The following is an 18,614-nucleotide window of genomic DNA, read 5'->3' as shown; positions in this document are numbered from 1 at the left end:
GAGTGAAATACCCTTCCATGGCTGCTTATCTGTCAAAGTTTGAAATTATTATCCTCAATGTGCCAAACCCTTGCTGGGATTAGCAGTAGGAAACATCACTCTCTTCCTTGGGACTTCCTTGGGCATGGGCATCCCTTCCGAGCAAAGACCTTCTTTTGCCTCAGCCCTTACAATGTTAACAGAGTTCCTTGCTACAAGACTTCTCGACACAGCACAAAAGAGGAAAACAGCACAAGCCAGGATTCTAAATCACACCATTCCCTTATTCCCATCCAAATTAATCCAGAGGTAACAAGCTAAAGCAGACAACCCAAAATCAAGGGTTAAGACAACAAAGCAAATACCTTCTCAAACAACAGGTCACTGAGCGACTGAGCGAATTCCCCATCTTCCATTAACAAAAAGTGTCTCAGTGCTTCAAAATGCTTCTCTACGTTCAGTTCCACAAAGTAGTAATCAACTATTGCTTTGTTCACAAGAGAAACACTAAGAATAAAAACACAGAAAAGGTATTATTCTTACAAGCAACTCCTTCCTTATGTTAACATTCAGATGTGACATCAGATTAGTGCTCCAATACTTAACTCTGATATCCAAGACAGAATGATATTCACATAAGCAAAAAAAAAGAGACAAAAAAAATCTTCATCCAGAATATACCAGAATTAAAACCTACCACTTCAGATAACTGGATTTTGAACAGTATTGTGGAAGTATTTTAAGACTGGCTACTATAATGCTCTTTAGAACATGCTGCTGGGCCTGGAGCAACATTTTATCAATAGCCTTCTGTCTTATCTCTGTCACCTACACAAACAGATTAAGAAAGACTGTTAAATCCCTGAGAAGAATATCCTAATCGTAAAGCTCTGACACTAGATATTGAGGGCAGGTTTATACTACAGTTTGCAGTATAGTGTAGGTATTCAAGCTAGCTTTAAATAATTTAACTTGCATATCAGAGATAGGCTAATTCTGCCAGCACACAACTCAGGCTTGCTTACTTTGCTTTGCTGAATATATAAATATGTATACAGATCATTCTGGTAGCCAATCTGGATGTTTAAAACGAAGTTAGATAATTACATCTTTCTACATTGCACCAAACTTTGAGTACAGCATACTCAGAATTAGTAAATGGAAATCCAAACTTCCAAGAAAGTAGATTCCAAACCAGGAAGCATTTCAACACATCTGTGAATAACTGTTTTCATGACAGAAGCTAATCTTGTACATAATAACAAAAAATTTTCTTTAAAATACCATTAGATATACTAATAAAATGGTCCAACATATGTGGTTTCCCTATACATCCCAATAGTAACAAGAAGAGCTTCTATTAAACTTCAAAACAGCCTTGAAGCTGGAGTTCACATAGAAACAGAAAATATATCCTGATCAATATGCATGAGCTTTCACATAATCAAAAGATTTTTCAGGTTTTTTCCCCTTATCTTTCATCTGCCAAATAAAAACTAGCACAAACATTATAAATAATACACCTTCTTTTTAAAAGAACAGGGAAACCAATGGTGTCAAAGCCACTGCTGCATAATCCACGAGTCTGAGAGCAAACACTTCCCTCCAAGCCCTTGTATTTCAAATAGACCTTCAAATTTTTAATTTACACATAAAAATATATGTTTATATTACTACTTATAATGTAAATCTGAACTTTTTAGTTAGTAATGGACCATCCACTGAACCACTTCTGGGAGCAAAGAGAAAGTTTAAGAGAACAGATCTATGTGCAGCTCTTGTCTCAAAAAAGAACTAATAAAGAACACGACACTAATTGCTAAATTATGGATTCACTATTTCTAACAAATACTCACTGAGATACAAGTGGAGCAGTAATAGAACGTTTCATCAGCACTGGCAGAGATAAGAGCTCACTCAGCTGTACAGCCGTTTCATCTGTTGCTGACTGTACCATAGGATCCACAGGAAAAGTGTACGATCTTGGTATCACATGATGCAAGAGATGAGAAACTGGTAGTTCTGCTAGATTTAAAAATATATAAACATTGTAAGTTATTATACTTAAGCAATTTGATAATCTGTTTCTATTAAACTCTACAAACCCCTCTAGGTTAGAAAATCATAATGTGACAAAATGTATTTTTCATCTTTGTGCCTAGAAGCAAATTGTTTGGCTACTGCAGTTCATAATATTGGTAATTTACTGGTAATTCAGGTATTTTTCTGGCACTCAGCTTTCTTATTCAAGTTTATCACATATTCTATTGTTCTACTGTTCCAACAGTTCTACTCACACATCAAATCATAACTATCTTGATATTTTTCAATACAATACTGATCCGATAAGGCTTTCAAATAAGCTTGTTCTTTCTTCCATGTATCTTCCTTTCCCCCTTCCTCCTCCTTAGTCTTAGGAGCATTAGCTTCAGAAAATAAAGTTTCTTGAGGCACAGTATCTTGTGGAATTGCTTTTTCAGGTTCTTCTGCCTTAAACAAAAAACCAGACAAATTTTATGAGGGATGCTGGCTTTGCCTTAACAATGTGTTCTTACAGGTAATTGACTAGTTGTTCCAACTGAAAATAAAAGAGCTTACTCACCTATACTTTTCTGACATGTAAAAACAATATGGTATTACAGTCATTACTAGATTAGGACAGAACTTACTACCTTAACTACCAGCGTGTTTAATCCTTCGAAGGAAAAGGAGGTCTTCTCGACAACTACTTTGTTTCTTACCTGTAAGCTCTGTGAGGAATCTGGAGAAGGGTCCTTGTTGACCACATCTGCAATTACTGTAATTACAAGTAAATTAAAGACAGCATTTACTTAGACCTGCTTATAATACTTAGTTCATACTTCAGATCTGCTCCCAAAGTTCTTCAGAATTTCTCTATAGACTATCACAGAAACAACCACCCCAATAACAGTCCCTCCCCATAGCCCCATCCAGGCAGTTAGATGTGTGTTCTCTACTCGAGATCACACGAGGTCCTGTTTCACGAAGTTTCAGACTAGAATTTTCTTAATGGTCTGTTTCTTGTATATAGGAGATAAGACTAAGCTCAAATTGTTTCCTCTGAATTCTAACAGTGTCCGAAAAGTTATGCAAGGAATTAAGCAGTAGGTACCCATTTTGACCATAACCATTTACATTTACTTTCATGAGCCCTCAAACAAATGCTGACTGAATAAACTTAATTTTATTTTACCTTCTTGTTTCTCTTCCATTGTATTTTCTTTTTTGTCATCTTTAATATTAGCATCAGGAAAGACTGAAACACTGTCAGATGACTGCGACTGTGGTAAAGTCTCTTCCTTAACTTGTGACGTTTTTTCAGGAGATAATTCTTCACTGTACAGAAGTGTCTGAACTGTGGAGTCAGATGAAGGACCCGAAATGGTTTTACGATGAGGTATTGGATCATTTTCGGCAGATGGGGCCCACTTCCCTATTTGGATGTTTGACTGGGATGCATGACCAAACGGGCTCCAACGAGATTTCAAAGGCTCTGTATCTGAAACCAGTCCTCCGATTTTGATGTGCGACTGTGAAGCATGCCCGTGGATATTCCAACGAGGTCTAGCTGAGACCACCTCTGACATGTTTTCACCAATCTTGATATTGGCATCAGATGCATGACCATGGATGTTCCATCGAGGCCTTGTAGGAGCTACATTTGACACATACTCTCCAATCTTAATATTGGCTTCCGAAGCATGTCCATGAATGTTCCACCTAGGCCTTGAGGACTCTACCTCTGAAGCATATTCCCCAATTTTAATATGAGCTTCAGAAACATGCCCATGAATATTCCATCGGGGTCGGCTAGATTCAACGTCAGAAATATAGCTGCTGATTTTTATATGGGAGTCTGAAGAATGCCCATAAGGACTTGAATGTGGCTGGTAAGCATCCTCATGAGGTACATATTCTCCCACTCTAATGTTGGCATCAGATGCATGTCCATGAACATTCCACCGAGGTCTTCTGTATTCCACATCAAATACATTTTCTCCAACTCTAACATGTCCCTGCCAAGCTGCAGATGGTCTGAGAACTGTATTAAAATCATACTCATTTTGCTGATGCAATGGTGCATTGTCTTCGCCTTCCAGTGCTCTTCTCAAGACAGGCTGATTTTCACTTACTTGAGAAGGCTCAGAAAGATCCGAGTTAATATTTCGGAATGCTTCATCTAGCAAAGATCCTTGTATGCTAATGGCAACAGGTTGTTCATTTTGTGGCTTTGATAAGAAATCTTCTATATTCACATTGGATTCGGGCAAGGAATCAGCACTGTGTAGAGGACTGCATGCTTTCTCGGAACTTTGGAGATTGCTTTCAGATCCTGCCGCGTTAGGCTGAAAATGCTGATCAGCATTATTACTTGTCAGCTCTGGCATGGGCAGTGCTTTGTCAGCAGAAGTAGCATATTCCAGTCCAGGCTCAGATTCTTTTCTACCAACTGTTTCATTAGAATGCAGAGGTTTCATAGAAGACACCTAAAAAAGAAATAATTACTACACTGTATGGCTAGTCACATATAATCAAGCTACTTATTAGGGCACCACTTTATTACAACTAAGATTTAAAATTTTCCAATTTTTCAGGTGTACTACAAATAACGTGATAACTACTCACCCTGCTGTTACAGTGAACCTTGTGTTTACTGAACTGAAATGAACCATGAAATGAACTCCCTTGAGAGAAACTTGGAATAGCAACCTGGAGTTTATGTAAGAAAATAAACTCACCTGTGAATGTGGATCTTTCAAAACAGGGTTTTTATCTAAAGCCAACTGGCACTGTTTATAAGGAATAATATCTAATTTTCTCCTGTAGTTTCCATCTGGAAGTTTTTCAAGCATTTCCTATAAGTAAAAATGACAAAACCAAAAGCCTTTAAGTACCAAGTACCAAATTTTCTAAATTACATTTCTTAAGCCTTTTCGGAAGATACCTCGATGCGTTTTTGATCTTCTAATAGAAACTTAAGACGGGCTGTTTCCAACTTGTGTCGCTGGATTTTCCACAATGCTCTTTGTTCCCTACGGGCTGCATCATCAGAAAGTTTGCTATAATGGTCAATTAATTCCTGCCTAAATGAAGGTAAAAATAAAGCTAAGTTACAGATTTTCACATACTGATTTTCATCTTCCCTTCTAAAGAATAAGACCTTTTAGCACTTCAGAACTGAGAAGCAATTTTTTAAAAGTAGAAGCCAGAGGCTTCAATCACAGAGAATAAACAGGTGGAGAAAACAGGACTGTATTCTTAGTCAATATGTATTTCTATAACTATTCTTAATAGGTCACTCATTTATCTTAAGTATTTTTAGATATAACAAAAGAAAGTGAAATATAACTAGAGGCACAACAAGGGCAATTCAAATAATTATCAATCTAACTCCTCCGTCTGCTTTTTACTTTTGCTTTGACATACATGTGACCATTTTTGCTGTGGGCTCAGCTTTTAATTGTAAGACATAGTTAAATTTTCTCCTGAAATTCTGATCATAACAAAAACCAGACTGGATAGGATTGGTGCAAACCAGTGGGTCCCAGATTTTTGAGCCACTAACCATTCCTAAATGACAAAATTGCTCATAGATTACCAAAAATCCTTACATCCATCTTTTAACTGCAAACATTACCCTTGTAGAGCAATGTCTGCGAACTGCTAGTATCATAAATTTTAATAAACAATAATTTTTCCTGAGGTCTTTATGATCGTTTTGGAGTATCTAAGCTTTGGGAGACTACTCAGATACATTTACCTTGCCTTTTTTTCCAGTTCTTCTTCTAAAGCTTTCAGTCTTTTTTCTCTCTCTCTGAGCTCTCGGGCATAGCTGAAATCATCATCAATCTCCTCTTGCTTTATTGCAAGGCGACGCTGCATAAATATTCAACACTTTTTAAAAGCCACTCTCAATACCAGCTGTAACACACACATCTGCAAGAAGTTCTTATTTGTACCCCATGAGCTACTCATTCTACTTCAGTACAGTAAATCAAGATAACCTTTCAATTATTTGCCTAGGAAATACAGTTGGCTTTAGAAACACACAGAAATACCTCTTGGTCTTTTGCAAACTGCTCTTTCAGTTTCTGAAACTGTTCCCGTTTCTTTGCATCCAAAGCCATTCGTTCTGATATTTGTCGATCTGTATTAAAATAAAGATATTGTTAGTTTACATTAACAAACACACTAGAAATCATATGAAACACCACTGCAACTTACCATTAATGGCTTTTAGTACTTTGCTAGCAGTTTCTCGAGCATGAACAATTAATTCTTGTTTGGCTATTTCCATGCGCAAATCCTAAAAAAACCCCAAACAAACAAAAATACAGGTGGGAATTTTTTCTACTATGTTAGACTTGAAAATACACTGTTGCAAAGACAGGTGCACACTTTATAATGGTTACTAATCTATGATTACAGTACAGAAATATTAATAAAGCAATTAATTAAATGGAGGGTCTATAAACTAATATTGAAAGTTAATACTCCAGACCTCACACCAAACCAAATCCATTTGATATATGTATGCTATATTGATGGCATCTGAAAGACAGAAGTCTCTTTATAACTAAAAGAGGTCTGAAAAAACAAATAGCTACGCAAATTACAAAAAGAGTCTTATCTGGTTACTAATTAGCTTGTCACATTTGTTAAATTAGAATCTAACAATCTTTTCAGTACTTTTCAGTAGGAGGGCAAATCTGCTGCTGCAAAGAACTAAGATGGAAGTCCAAAACTCCTTTAATATATGAAAATGCCAACAAATGACAACACAGCACCTATACTTTTAAAAACTATATTAAATAAGTTTATTTGTTGCAATAACAATTCAATGAATTGAGCAACTGACCAATGAAGAAATTCTGACCATAAATAAAAATTCTTTCAAAGTTACAACAAATATAAAAAATGAGTATTAAAAAAAAAATCCCAACAATAAGGTCTTTATTCTTTTATTCATTTACCTTTTCCTCCTTGCTTATGGAACTGTATCGGGCAATTCTTTCCATTCGACCTACATACACTGCACAATCTCTCTCTATTTCTTTCAGCTCCTCAAGTGAAAAAATAACTGAAATCCGGGGAACAGGTATATCTGACCAACATATATAATGCTGAAAAATGAGAAATTTCCTTTTAAATACATTTTTTAAATTGTAAAATAACTTAGCAATGCTTCAAGATACTGAAACAAGACTCCACACAGGATCTAAAATTTTTATTAGTATCATCGGTTTTAGGATTTATACCATTCAAAGTAGGAGACAGAGTATAAAGTTCTAGAACTTGGATCTCAGGGTCTCCTCTTTCCCACTGAATTGAACAGGAATCTAAAATCTGAGACATACATTTACACTAGTCATGTTCTAAATGCCTAAAATTCTGCTTTTCTGAATATCCAAATTAACTGAGCCTGAGTAACTCAGTGCTGAATGCATCTCTCCTATCAAAAGTTAGTTTTTGTTCGCTTATATCCCCCACAGATCCCCACTTAATAGGAACTGTCTGGAACATAACTAACACACACCTACAGGAGAGAACTTTACACAAGACATAACTCTCAAAAATATGGCCAGTGCACATTACAGAGTACCTATTCTCTAAGCTAAGTATCTTAGGTCCTTCTGTTCCACCTCAACATTGCTAAAGCTCTGAAGCTCTTCTACTCAGTGCAAAAAACAAGTAAGCGAGCTTTAAAAAAAAAAAAGAGCACACAAGCATGCTCACACTGGATTCCCCAGTCTACTGGTAAAAGCCAGAAGATGGGATGCCCAGAGCTGTGTGTTCCTGAGACTGTGTTAGCCTAAGCAAAAAGGAAGAGCCAGCTGTTTCGGGCATTATCATGGAAAGGGATGAAATGTGACTGGCACTCTCAGGCAGATGGAAGATGATTGAACCTGGGTGCTGCACATCTTGGGGGAACGTTCTATCTATTACGATACTGTGTTAGTGACTGATAAAGCTGTAATTTATAATGGCAATGATGGCTGACACTGTTTTATAAAAAGCCCAGTACTACTGGCACATCTGAGTCATGGTTTGAGAATGCTTATCAGAGCAGACTCAGGAGAACTAGCAGAGGGTCATCTCACTTGAGGTATTAGGCTTATGCCTGATATCTGATATCGGATATCTGATACTGAGCTGCCCAGCTCTGTCAAGACTGGGCAGCTCTGATCTTAGAAAGAAAGAGAATACTAGTTACTTAGGGAAGAGTGCCTATAGACTTTACACACCTCTGTGGTTGTTTCATTGTTAGACATATATAGAGAAGAGGGAAGACACAAAGTAGTTTAACATGCTTTTCTTATCAAGGACAAGACTCATTCTCCAAAATATGAATAAACAAAACTATTGAAGCACTTCATGAAAATGCAGTGATAGAGCTGATAATTCAAGAGCTATGTAGAACTGAGTCAAGACCTGGTAAGAGAGGCATCTTTAAACCAAAAAATAGTAGTGTGAGTTGTGTGAAAAATGGAAGGCACTTCCTTGGAAGCCTAAAACATTTCTGCTTTCAATACAAAGGAAAATAAGAAATATACAATAAATTTGATGCTGTTAAAAACTTGTATTTCTGCAGTGAGGTGTTAGCAATTAGAGTAGATAATCAGCTCACAAGTATCTCAGAGCAAGTAATTGCCTTCCATGAATCAACATTCTACTTACGCAATACCAGTTTTCAATAAAGGAGCAAACTTACTAAAAACCTAGAAACTTGCTCTAAAGAGACATGATTTTCTCGATGTAATAGGAAGGAACCAAACCAAAACTTACCCTAGGACAGCACAATTTCAGCAAGTTTATGGTTTTCCCGCATATGTACACATCATTAGCAATATGTTTAAGAAATACAGGGACACAATCTTCTACTTCTTTTGAAATCAAAACATAACCATGAGTCCAGTAATGTTTATCTACATATCAAACAGAAAGATGGAAGTATATATTTTTAATTTTTTAATTAAGAGCACAAATTATATAAATCAGAAATGCTCCATATACATACTGTACCTCTAAAACAGAGATAATCCTCATTCACCTGGATCATAAATTCTCCATAAACATCTCTGAATACACCACTGTATACCCAATCATAGATAAATCTAAAAAAAAAAAATAGTTGTACAATATTGAAAATCAATCCTCTCACCTTCTCAACTTTATTATAACCAAACAGTAAGTATATTCTTTAAAACATCAAAACACACAAGTTATAGGCAGGATAAAAAACAGCAATTAAGTGCTGTTGCACTGGTATTTAAAGATACACACAGGATTATGTCTCTACATTTTTCTTAAAAGAAACCATCTTTATATAGAACAGTTCAGTGATAATTAGTCAAGATGAAAGAACATTGCCTTAATTACAACAATCTTTTTATTTCTGTATATTAATTTACTAAGTGTATATTAAAAATTTCTATAAATCTTTGCAGCACATCAAAAGCATAGGGAGAGATAAGCAGGAAGAATTTATTTTAAAGACAGGTAACTTTAGCAGGGAGAAACTGAAAAGGTATAAAACAAAAATGCAATATTAAGCACTTCTTCCCCGGACCTAGAGACATTTTTAATATACATGCAATAATGAGAACTGCTATTTTGTAATATTTATTCATGCTTTTTCGTATTTCCTCTGTGTGAAACCAAATTTTTAAAGAAATAAAAAACCACAATTATCTCAAGCTATAGATGAAAAGGCTTGGAGCACCTTGAAGCTAATCTTTTCTTTTCTTTTCTTATCAGTTGGAATACTAACACTGTTTCCAGACGCTGGGTCAGTGTAACAAACAGGAAGCATTTAGCACAGGAACCACCGTTCAATTTTAAGGTTGTAAGCAAAAAGTTAAGAACTTTTAAAGTGTTAAATCTGATGTTTCTATGATTTATTTGAGCTACAACTTCTATTATTTAATTTCTTTCAGGTTAATAAATGAGTGGGATAACACTTTCTGCAGATAATGGAGGCCTCCTTCCACGGCAGCCCTGATTGTGTATGATGAATGTTTCGATAGCGATCTGCAACAAATTTAGGAGTCAATGCTGTAAGCATCACCTACTAGTAAGCACACTTTCATATTTTTTAGGTTCCTTGTGATGCCACGACATCCTGCCCTTGGTATTTCAGAAATCTGACTACTTTCTATAAATTGCAGGGCAGGAGCTGTAAAGATATTTCATTGAGTCTCCTGGTAAATCTGAAACGAAATTTATCTGAAGAACATTTTATGTAGAAGGAAGAAAAAACAAGAAGGGTGGCCATGGGAGGAATCTTAAATTTAGAGCATTTTGACAGATTTTGGTTTTCTCTTTCTAGTATCATTACATCTAATAAGTATCATTGTAAATTGATGATGGACTACAGCTATAATCCCTATAAATAGCTATTTTTAAAAAATTATCATCTCTTCAGAAGTCTATAAACTAACAACTTTTAAATTGATGTGCACTGCTTAACAAAACTGTTGCAATCCAAGGAACTCTACTTCCTGTTGCTAGTTAGTTACATTTACTTAATGAACAACAGATTTTTTTGTTTGTTTGTTTTTGCTTACTGAAAAGCCCACAAGAAAAAGACAGTGGAAATAAGCATGAACTTTCCCAGTTTGTGCAACACCAAGAGAAACCTGTTAGTTACTAGTTTCAGGATTTTACTACAGGTATGAGAAGGAAAAAAAAAAGTTTATCAGAGTCTTATATTCCAGCATGAATTTCCAGGACCAGCAGCAAGAAAGAAGTCTTATTTACAGGCATTTATTTCCTAATCTAGTCACACATAAAACCCTTACGTTGTTACTGAGCTGGAAAAGAAAGGGAAAGAAGGATTCAGCAAAATGAATTAATTTTAATATGTATTAATATGTGGCAGATACAGCCACATCTTGTATTTTTCTGAAAACGTTAAAAACCTTTGTTAAATTAGCAGAATTACTCACCAGATTACTAATTCAGAACTGCTCTTAAACACAATTATGCAGAGAACAGTATGGACGCACCTTGTGTATGGTTCACAGCTCGTCTTCAACAAAGACAGAAGAACTGGATAATGCTCATTGCTACAGTTGTTGAGAGCCTCTTTGTACAGATAAGAAAGCAATTTAACACCCTAAAAAAATTGAAAAATATTCTAGTATTAGGCAACAAATTTCACTACAACTTTAGTACAAAAGACTCATAAATACACAGCTTTACATGTTTCACTAGACACAGAAGGCAGGATTCATCTCACTTCCTCTAGCTATCTGCAGTTAAGATCACTTTATCTGAGCTAGTTACCTCAAGCTCACTTTATAGTCACTGGAGGGAAACAGGTATGTTTAGAGTTGGACTCATTTGACTTGCTACAAACATCTCCTTTGGAATGAAATGCACTCTAAGGCTTATTTTGGGTCCTTCGTTTACTTTAGGAATTGAAAACACAGGACAAAATTCCAAATTTTAAAATGTTTGGAGAAAGGATCATGGCATTCTAACTGGAGGTCCAAGGTCATCTCTTTGGTAGCAAAGAGACCAACACTAAATATTTTATGTAAAATCCTACCTAATTTTGAAGAATATTAACATTGTAACGCAAACCAAACATAAAAACATCAAATTAATTATCACCGTAGGAAATGAAGCACCAGCTCCACCACTGATCCCCAGCGCAGTTGTTCCTATGCCACAAAGTTCAGCTAAATACCTAAAAACCAATATTAAAACATATGTAACAATTTCAGCCAGAAGTCTCTGAGATCGCAGTAATGAATTTTGCTGAAGTTGAATATCATACAACAACCCTACTGTATCAGCTGAATGATAACAGGGATAACAAAGAAACGGAATATAAGAGACCTTACATGTTTTCCCTAGGATCTTCTGGATATAAAGAAATCTTTCTGTTAAAATAGAGGCAAAATACTGAAAGACTATGTAAGAATGCCCGAATAATATTGTCTCTTTTAGTGTATATGAAGAAATAGATTCCTTTTTTTCTTCTATGAAAAGCTTAAATATTTAATATTATTCTCTTACCTCAACTGACGACCTAATTTTCTGAAGAGAAAGCTGATTGTTAGAAGGCTTAAAGTAGGAGGTGTTGACAAAACACAGGCTCGGTAATACTGAAGATACTTTCTCAGCCCACTTGTGAATGCCTAGTATCAACAGAAAATATTTAAAGTCTTAATGTTAAAGCTGTTAATAGTCTATCTATGTCTCACATCAATTGCATGAAAACAAACCTTTTAATAAAATAATTTGCATATGCAGGTAAGAGGGACTTGTATAGCAAAGTAAGGGGAAAATAAGAGTCCATGCAACTTCAGACATTTAAATTAGCCAGATGACTCCTCTTTACACATCCAATGCACAGAGCTTGTAGCCACGCGCAGTATAATAAAGCGTCTTAGTTCAGCTTCTTTGAATTGCCCTTTCAGGACTTCCTCATTCTCTAAACAGCTATAATATGAACCTAGGGAAGCCCATTTCCTTACTTTCATGCCTAATTTGGATACTGGAAAAAACTCGTCTACAACTTTTTCTAACAAGACAAGGAGAAAGACCTTCTTATTCAATTTCTATTAACATTGCTGTAAATCAATTATTCTGAAGGAATACATTTTCATAACCAATCGTAACTTAATTCTATGCACTAGAAAGAGATTAAATCACCTGATATTACACAGTGCACACACAGTTCAGCATAATATACAGAGGACTGGCAGGGAAAATTTGCACTTAATTCTGAGCTGAGAAAAAGTAATTAAAGCTATTAAATATCATATTTCTCTATTTCAGTTTTTATTTTTTAAAAATATATATATAACATATATATACATACCGTATTAAGAAAGTTCTTGTATTTTAGTTTTATACATCCTCATGTATAAATAAGTAATGTTTTTAAAACATCTAAAAATTATATTCCTTTAGTCCTCAACAGAACAACATAACTAGACAAATCACACTTCAGGTAATGAAGACCTTTCACGATGTGTTTCAGTGGAAGCAAGCCCTAAGCACACAGAGCTGTGATTTAAACACAGTTCATTGCCAACCTGGGATGAGCAGCATTACACTTAAAATGCTTTGCCGTTTTGCAGAATGCAGAAATTCCAGCTTTACATGAAATCAAAGTTACCTTCTCTACGTAAGATAATTGACCCATTAAATCTAGATTATTTAATACAATTGTTTTACCTGAAACACAAGTCCTTTGCTGTACGAAGAATCTAAAACTGGCTGAAGAGAAAAACGACTTAGTCGTGTGTAATAGGTTCCATACTCTGCAACTTCCGAGAGTAGGTTGTGCATTGTCTCTGGTGAAGTTCCAGATACATATACCCCGTCCTTTATGACAAATGTCTGAGCAGCCTAAAAGGATATAGGGAGGAAAAAAAAAGGCAGATTCAAATATTTCATAACTGTATTCTGATTTAAAACAGCAAACATTTACACACAAAAATAACAGCAGACAAATTTTCATTTTAGATACTCTGGTGACTGAGACTATATAGCTAGGACAGTATGATAAATATATTAAATTGTAGCAAAATTTCAGGAGTATGAATGGTATTTTCAAATACACAGAATAAGACTCATTATCTAATTCCTTAAAGAAAATCCAATCTACAAAACTATTTACACATCTATTTTCAAGTATTTAAAAACCTATTTTCACTTAGACGACTACAAATACTCTTAGCCTATTGCAATAACATCATTATTGCAATATATAAATACTCCTTATTGCCATTAGGTCACATTCAACTTTTCAACAGTATCCACAACTGCAAGATCTCACAAGAAATAAATGTATTGAAGAGAAAACCTCTACAAAGAAAAAAAGAAAAAGATGCTACTAAGAAGCGCAGTTAAAAATCTTCCATACCTGATTGAGTGAAAATGTAGTAGATACCACACCAATGAGGACATTCAAGACATCCTTAACTAGTTCAGGCTCTTTCATTAGCACAAGCTGTGGAAGCTGAAGTACAGTATTACTAAACAGTTGCAATTCACCTTCTCGAAGTTTGTAAAATTTGTCAAAAGCTTCTCTCCCAGCTTCAGTAAGATATGGTTCCTCTTTTTTACCAGGTGGGCTGTGTCAGAGTAAACACAACATTACAAGGTGATTATATGAAAAGAAGGAAATATATCTCCTAAAGACAAAAAGGCATTTCAGAATTTTACACAGCCAGTATGGACCACAGAACAAGCTACTAGTAATATAGTACATTTCCAAGGGAATGTGCATTCAGTCAATGAAACTGTAGCCCAAACTCAGTAGAGTGAAGAAATAGGTAGATAATTTGAACAACAGTTCAGAGACAGAAACCTTGACAGAGAATTACCACCTTCTTTTGTGGCCTTCCCTGATGCAGTTTTCACATTAGGAAAATGAGGTCAATATACACCAGATTTCCAGGGTCCTGTAATACTAATATTCAAATATGTTAAAAAGCACTATGCTCAAAATGCTATAATGACTTGTATTAACACATTTTAGCTCTTCCCAGTGAGGGTTACTCTCCCCTCCAAAACAGTTTCTCCTTCCAATTCTTCCAAAAATTCTGAATTCTAGTAGCATGTATTACATGAAAGCTGTCAGGCATATGGTCTATATTTGACTCTAAGATCCTTACAGTCCAAATGGTAGCAAGAAAAACCGTCTTGTGCTAGGAACAAAGATAGAGCGTGCTATGGTGGCTTTGAAAAATCAGATCAGGGAACTTCTGAGTTTCTGAGTTTCTCAGGCTTACAAAAAACCACTGTGTAACACTGCAACAGATGCATCACCAGATTATTACTTAAAATTACAGAAAACATACAGAGCAAAGTTTGTCCAAGAATCAGGCACACCGCTATCCATCAGGAACCTAAGGAAGATACCTGCCATACCTGTCTTTTCTTTTTCCCTTCCATTTAGGGAAGCTAGGAAGCTTTAACAGGGCTATATAGAGCCTTCTCTCAGAAGATGCATCTTCTACTCAACACCCAAAAGAATTACAAGTCTAACTACACCATCAAGAAATCTGTTATAATTTGTTTTGGTGACAGACAGGGAAAAGGAATACAATACTGTACAATACTGGGAGATACAGGTTTAATTATTCTAGTGCTCTACAAATACTACTTTCTCTTTTGAAACTGAAAATACGGAATCATTTTAGAGTGACATAAATTGCACAGTGCATAAGAAGTCAGATTAGTTAGAAAAATGTTGCATTTCACAGAAACAGCAAGTGTCCCCATAATCCTTTCAGTGTTTTTGACAAAGGTTATTTTGTTTTATCTCTTCCTATGAAACAGCTGCAACCTAAGAACTAGTTTACTGAAACTGCAAAATCTTTATTCCTTTCTCAGTCATTAATGCAGTATATTGAATGCCGTGAAATAAATATGCACATTTCACTATTTATACCGAGGTCATTTGGAACTAAGATGAAATGCACCTTCATACATTTGCATATGATGCATAGTAAGTTTGCCAGTAACATCAGACACGTACTATCCAATTCTTTCCCAACATCTTCGTTTGCTGGGTCCATATGTAAGCACTGCATCCCACAAGTCTATGTCTGGAGTCATGCTCGGCTCTGACTGAGAATCAGGAGTCAGATTGGATGCCGACTGGAATCCCTCATCTTCTGACTGGTCTATACTTTGGGGAACCTGTCGGAGAGAGTTCAAATGTTATACGTGAAAACATTTTACTGAAGAAACATATGCTAATAAAGAAGATGTTCTGCTATCATTTGTGATCAAGTGACTCTACATGACTCAATCTGTGTCGTCCACCCTCCCTTTACATCTATTTTAAGTTTTTCCTGTGAGAACTCTTTTCATTTGGTAAGTCTCTATGGGTATTAATGCCTATACATAAAACAACAATCACCATCAAAATAATATACTAAGTTTGTTGGTGTTAAACTTGAAACTTACTCCTTTGTAAGCATATAGTTCTACAAATTGAGAACCTGAGGATATTCAACAATATGTAACACTAATAAAATCATACTGCTAGTATTTGATTTGAGGCCCTAATTCTTCAAATTTGTAAACATTTTGTTAAGTATGACTAACATAGTTTGTTCCCTTATGCTTATTCATATGCAGAAAATCTGCCAGTGTCCAAACAGTGTATATGCCACATCTTCAACTCCCACTCAACAGGAGTTCTATATGCAGAACAGTACTCAATTTTAGTAAAAGACAATCACACCCACATAAAAAGCAGCACATTTCAAGAAATCGCGAATTTTCCAGTCTTATGGAAAGAGTACAGCACTTACTCAAAAAGGTTCTGCCTCCCCTAAGTTACAACTTACATCCATATGTGCACATTGAATGGCACAGGGGTTTTCTTTTTTAATGTGTCTGCCTTCAAGTTTCAATTAAGACTCCGAGTTAAGGGAAGTGCAAGAGCTATCTGTATGTTAAGTAGAGGTAACAAAATGAGGATTAAAAGTACAGAAGTATAAAAAAACCTACCTACACACAGTGAAAATGGAAAGAAAGGAAAAAACCCAACAAGTTTATCTAGTACCCCTATGAGAATAAAACACAGCAAAAATAAACAGAATGGACAGCAAAAGGGGAAAAAAGATACAGTAGAAACTGTACACACTGAAAAGGTAAAAGGACAGTGGGAACTAGGAGGTTCAATGAAACATAATAATTGAAAAAAATGTTTTAAGATACAACTAGCCAAGAAGAAAATACAAGTTAGGTAATGTAACCTGAACAGCAAAACATACACATTCAGACAGGAATGCTTATGCAGTCAGGCTGAACAGTAAGAACTAAGCAACAACGCAAAGGAGTTCAATATTCAATATTCAAAAATATACGAAAATGCAAGCAAAAGATTACTAGGGCAGGGAAGGCACAGATATAGCTGATGGCTTAACTTCACAAAGCCTATGGCCACATGATGGTTTTTTACACAGTTGTAGGACAAGACCAAGGTTTTCATTATCATACATCTCTGTATCCAAAAAGTTTATCTGGTTCTCAGCAAAGAAAAGGATCCCTGCTCCATCTTAAATTCCAACACTGTACGCTTCTATTACAAATTAAACAACTACCTATATTTTAAACTGTAGTTTCAAACTGGCATATTGAAAGCATGCATACACTCTTAAGTCCAAAACCAATTATACCATACTTTAATTGCAAGTCCAGACAAATCTGCATTGTCAGGCACTGGTGGTAAATCCAACTTGATGTCCATATCATATGTACGGCTATGGACAAGAGCACCGAAGAGTGAGACCCGTGTTTCTTTCTCAAACTTGTCACCAGCAGGATAGTTCTGTGAGAACAACCCTATGGCAGGGAGCCCAGTGCCAGGTGCAGCCTCCATTATCTGAAGCGTCTTTTGAATCGTGTCATTGAACTGACATTCTTCGTTTGTTATTAGAGATTGTATATCAGCTTCAAATACACTTACATCATAATAATCATAACCCTGATATTTGACATTTCTCCCAACATATTTGTTGTTCAGAAAATAGTCCTTTTTTTGTGGTACGAGCTGAGGAGGACCTGTTCCAGCAAGCTGTACTAAGAGATCCAAGACAGAATTAACTTCAGTAAATGGTAAGCATTCAGCTGTTTCCAGTTCCTCCACAAGATTCTCCAGTCTATCTGCTTGAGCACCTAGGCCACCAACTCTCAAGTTGAAAGACAGCATCAAAATTTTGTTTTTCACTGGAAGCCTGGAAATGTTTGATTGCAGCTTGTGAGCCTCGTCTTGAAAAAGGTTTATGAACAGGGCATTGTAAGCAACCCGTTTCAGATTTTGCTTAGCCTTTCTCTTGCTGATCTTCCGCCTGCCCAGGTGGACTTTCCATGGCAAACCTGTCAAGTGTGCTTCACACAAATCATTGAACAACTGTGTAATGCTCTCCATTTCAAATGAAATTGTCAGGTTACAGCAGTTACAGCCTAGGTCTCTGGTTTCATGCGAAGACCTGAAAAATATGAGGAAAAGGAAGAAACACTCGTAACATGTATGAGAAATTGATGAGTATGCTTTAACTTAAACTGAGACAGCCCAAAATGAGAGAGAAGAAAACTGACCTAGCATATATTTAGGACAAGAACTATAAAAATAACACTATGATTTTGATCACAAGCAAAGCGACAGTGGTGCAAGCTTAATTCCAGATGCCTGATTTTGCTCGGCAGACTGAAATAGAACAGCAAAGGTCTAATACAGACTCCAAAAGCTTTACCACTCTAGCTTTTCTCAGGAGACATCCGCCACCTCCCTCCCACCTGCGCAGTGCCCTCAGCAGAAGCCACGGGGCCACGCAGAGAGCGGGCGAGAAGATGTGGGCAAGATGCGGGTGCTGATGGTGCCGGGCAGCGCAGGGCTGGCCTGCACGACAACCGGCCGTCCCTCGGGAGGCTCCGAAGCACCCACCGAAAAGGGGCAGGGGGTGCCAGCACCACCCCGGAGGAGCTCCCGGCCGCGGGGCCTTACCCTAAGGATCAAGCTGGGCACAGCCCTTCCACCCCCGAGAAACGCCTACCAGCCCGCTCCTCGCCCCAGCCAGGGCACGCTGACAGCATTAGCACCCTCCCCTGCACAACCCGGCACCCCGCGGGGC

The 18,614-nt window shown here is 36.5% G+C and overlaps 1 protein-coding gene across 1 annotated transcript in view; it reads right to left on the bottom strand.

The window, feature by feature from the left end:
- The window catches only part of TUBGCP6 (tubulin, gamma complex associated protein 6), a 23,379-nt gene extending 5,468 nt beyond the window's left edge, over positions 1 to 17,911 (bottom strand). Inside the window, exons 1-20 of the mRNA XM_009587839.1 lie at positions 17,165 to 17,911; positions 15,506 to 15,669; positions 13,886 to 14,096; positions 13,195 to 13,368; positions 12,028 to 12,149; positions 11,620 to 11,695; positions 11,010 to 11,119; positions 9,025 to 9,116; positions 8,788 to 8,927; positions 6,975 to 7,124; positions 6,226 to 6,307; positions 6,060 to 6,148; positions 5,762 to 5,877; positions 4,946 to 5,084; positions 4,740 to 4,856; positions 3,194 to 4,487; positions 2,721 to 2,776; positions 2,277 to 2,469; positions 1,836 to 2,004; positions 345 to 486 (exon numbers count right to left, since the gene is read on the bottom strand). Coding sequence (XP_009586134.1) covers positions 345 to 486; positions 1,836 to 2,004; positions 2,277 to 2,469; positions 2,721 to 2,776; positions 3,194 to 4,487; positions 4,740 to 4,856; positions 4,946 to 5,084; positions 5,762 to 5,877; positions 6,060 to 6,148; positions 6,226 to 6,307; positions 6,975 to 7,124; positions 8,788 to 8,927; positions 9,025 to 9,116; positions 11,010 to 11,119; positions 11,620 to 11,695; positions 12,028 to 12,149; positions 13,195 to 13,368; positions 13,886 to 14,096; positions 15,506 to 15,669; positions 17,165 to 17,911 — 4,383 coding nt within the window. The remainder of the gene's footprint in view (positions 1 to 344; positions 487 to 1,835; positions 2,005 to 2,276; positions 2,470 to 2,720; positions 2,777 to 3,193; positions 4,488 to 4,739; positions 4,857 to 4,945; positions 5,085 to 5,761; positions 5,878 to 6,059; positions 6,149 to 6,225; positions 6,308 to 6,974; positions 7,125 to 8,787; positions 8,928 to 9,024; positions 9,117 to 11,009; positions 11,120 to 11,619; positions 11,696 to 12,027; positions 12,150 to 13,194; positions 13,369 to 13,885; positions 14,097 to 15,505; positions 15,670 to 17,164) is intronic.
- Between the last annotated feature and the right edge of the window lie 703 nt (positions 17,912 to 18,614).

The sequence above is a fragment of the Fulmarus glacialis genome, unplaced genomic scaffold (assembly GCF_000690835.1).
Source record: "Fulmarus glacialis isolate BGI_N327 unplaced genomic scaffold, ASM69083v1 scaffold9531, whole genome shotgun sequence".
NCBI classification, from domain to species: domain Eukaryota; kingdom Metazoa; phylum Chordata; class Aves; order Procellariiformes; family Procellariidae; genus Fulmarus; species Fulmarus glacialis.
The sequence above is the reverse complement of the archived record's forward strand: the minus strand, read 5'-3'. Positions and strand labels throughout refer to the sequence as shown.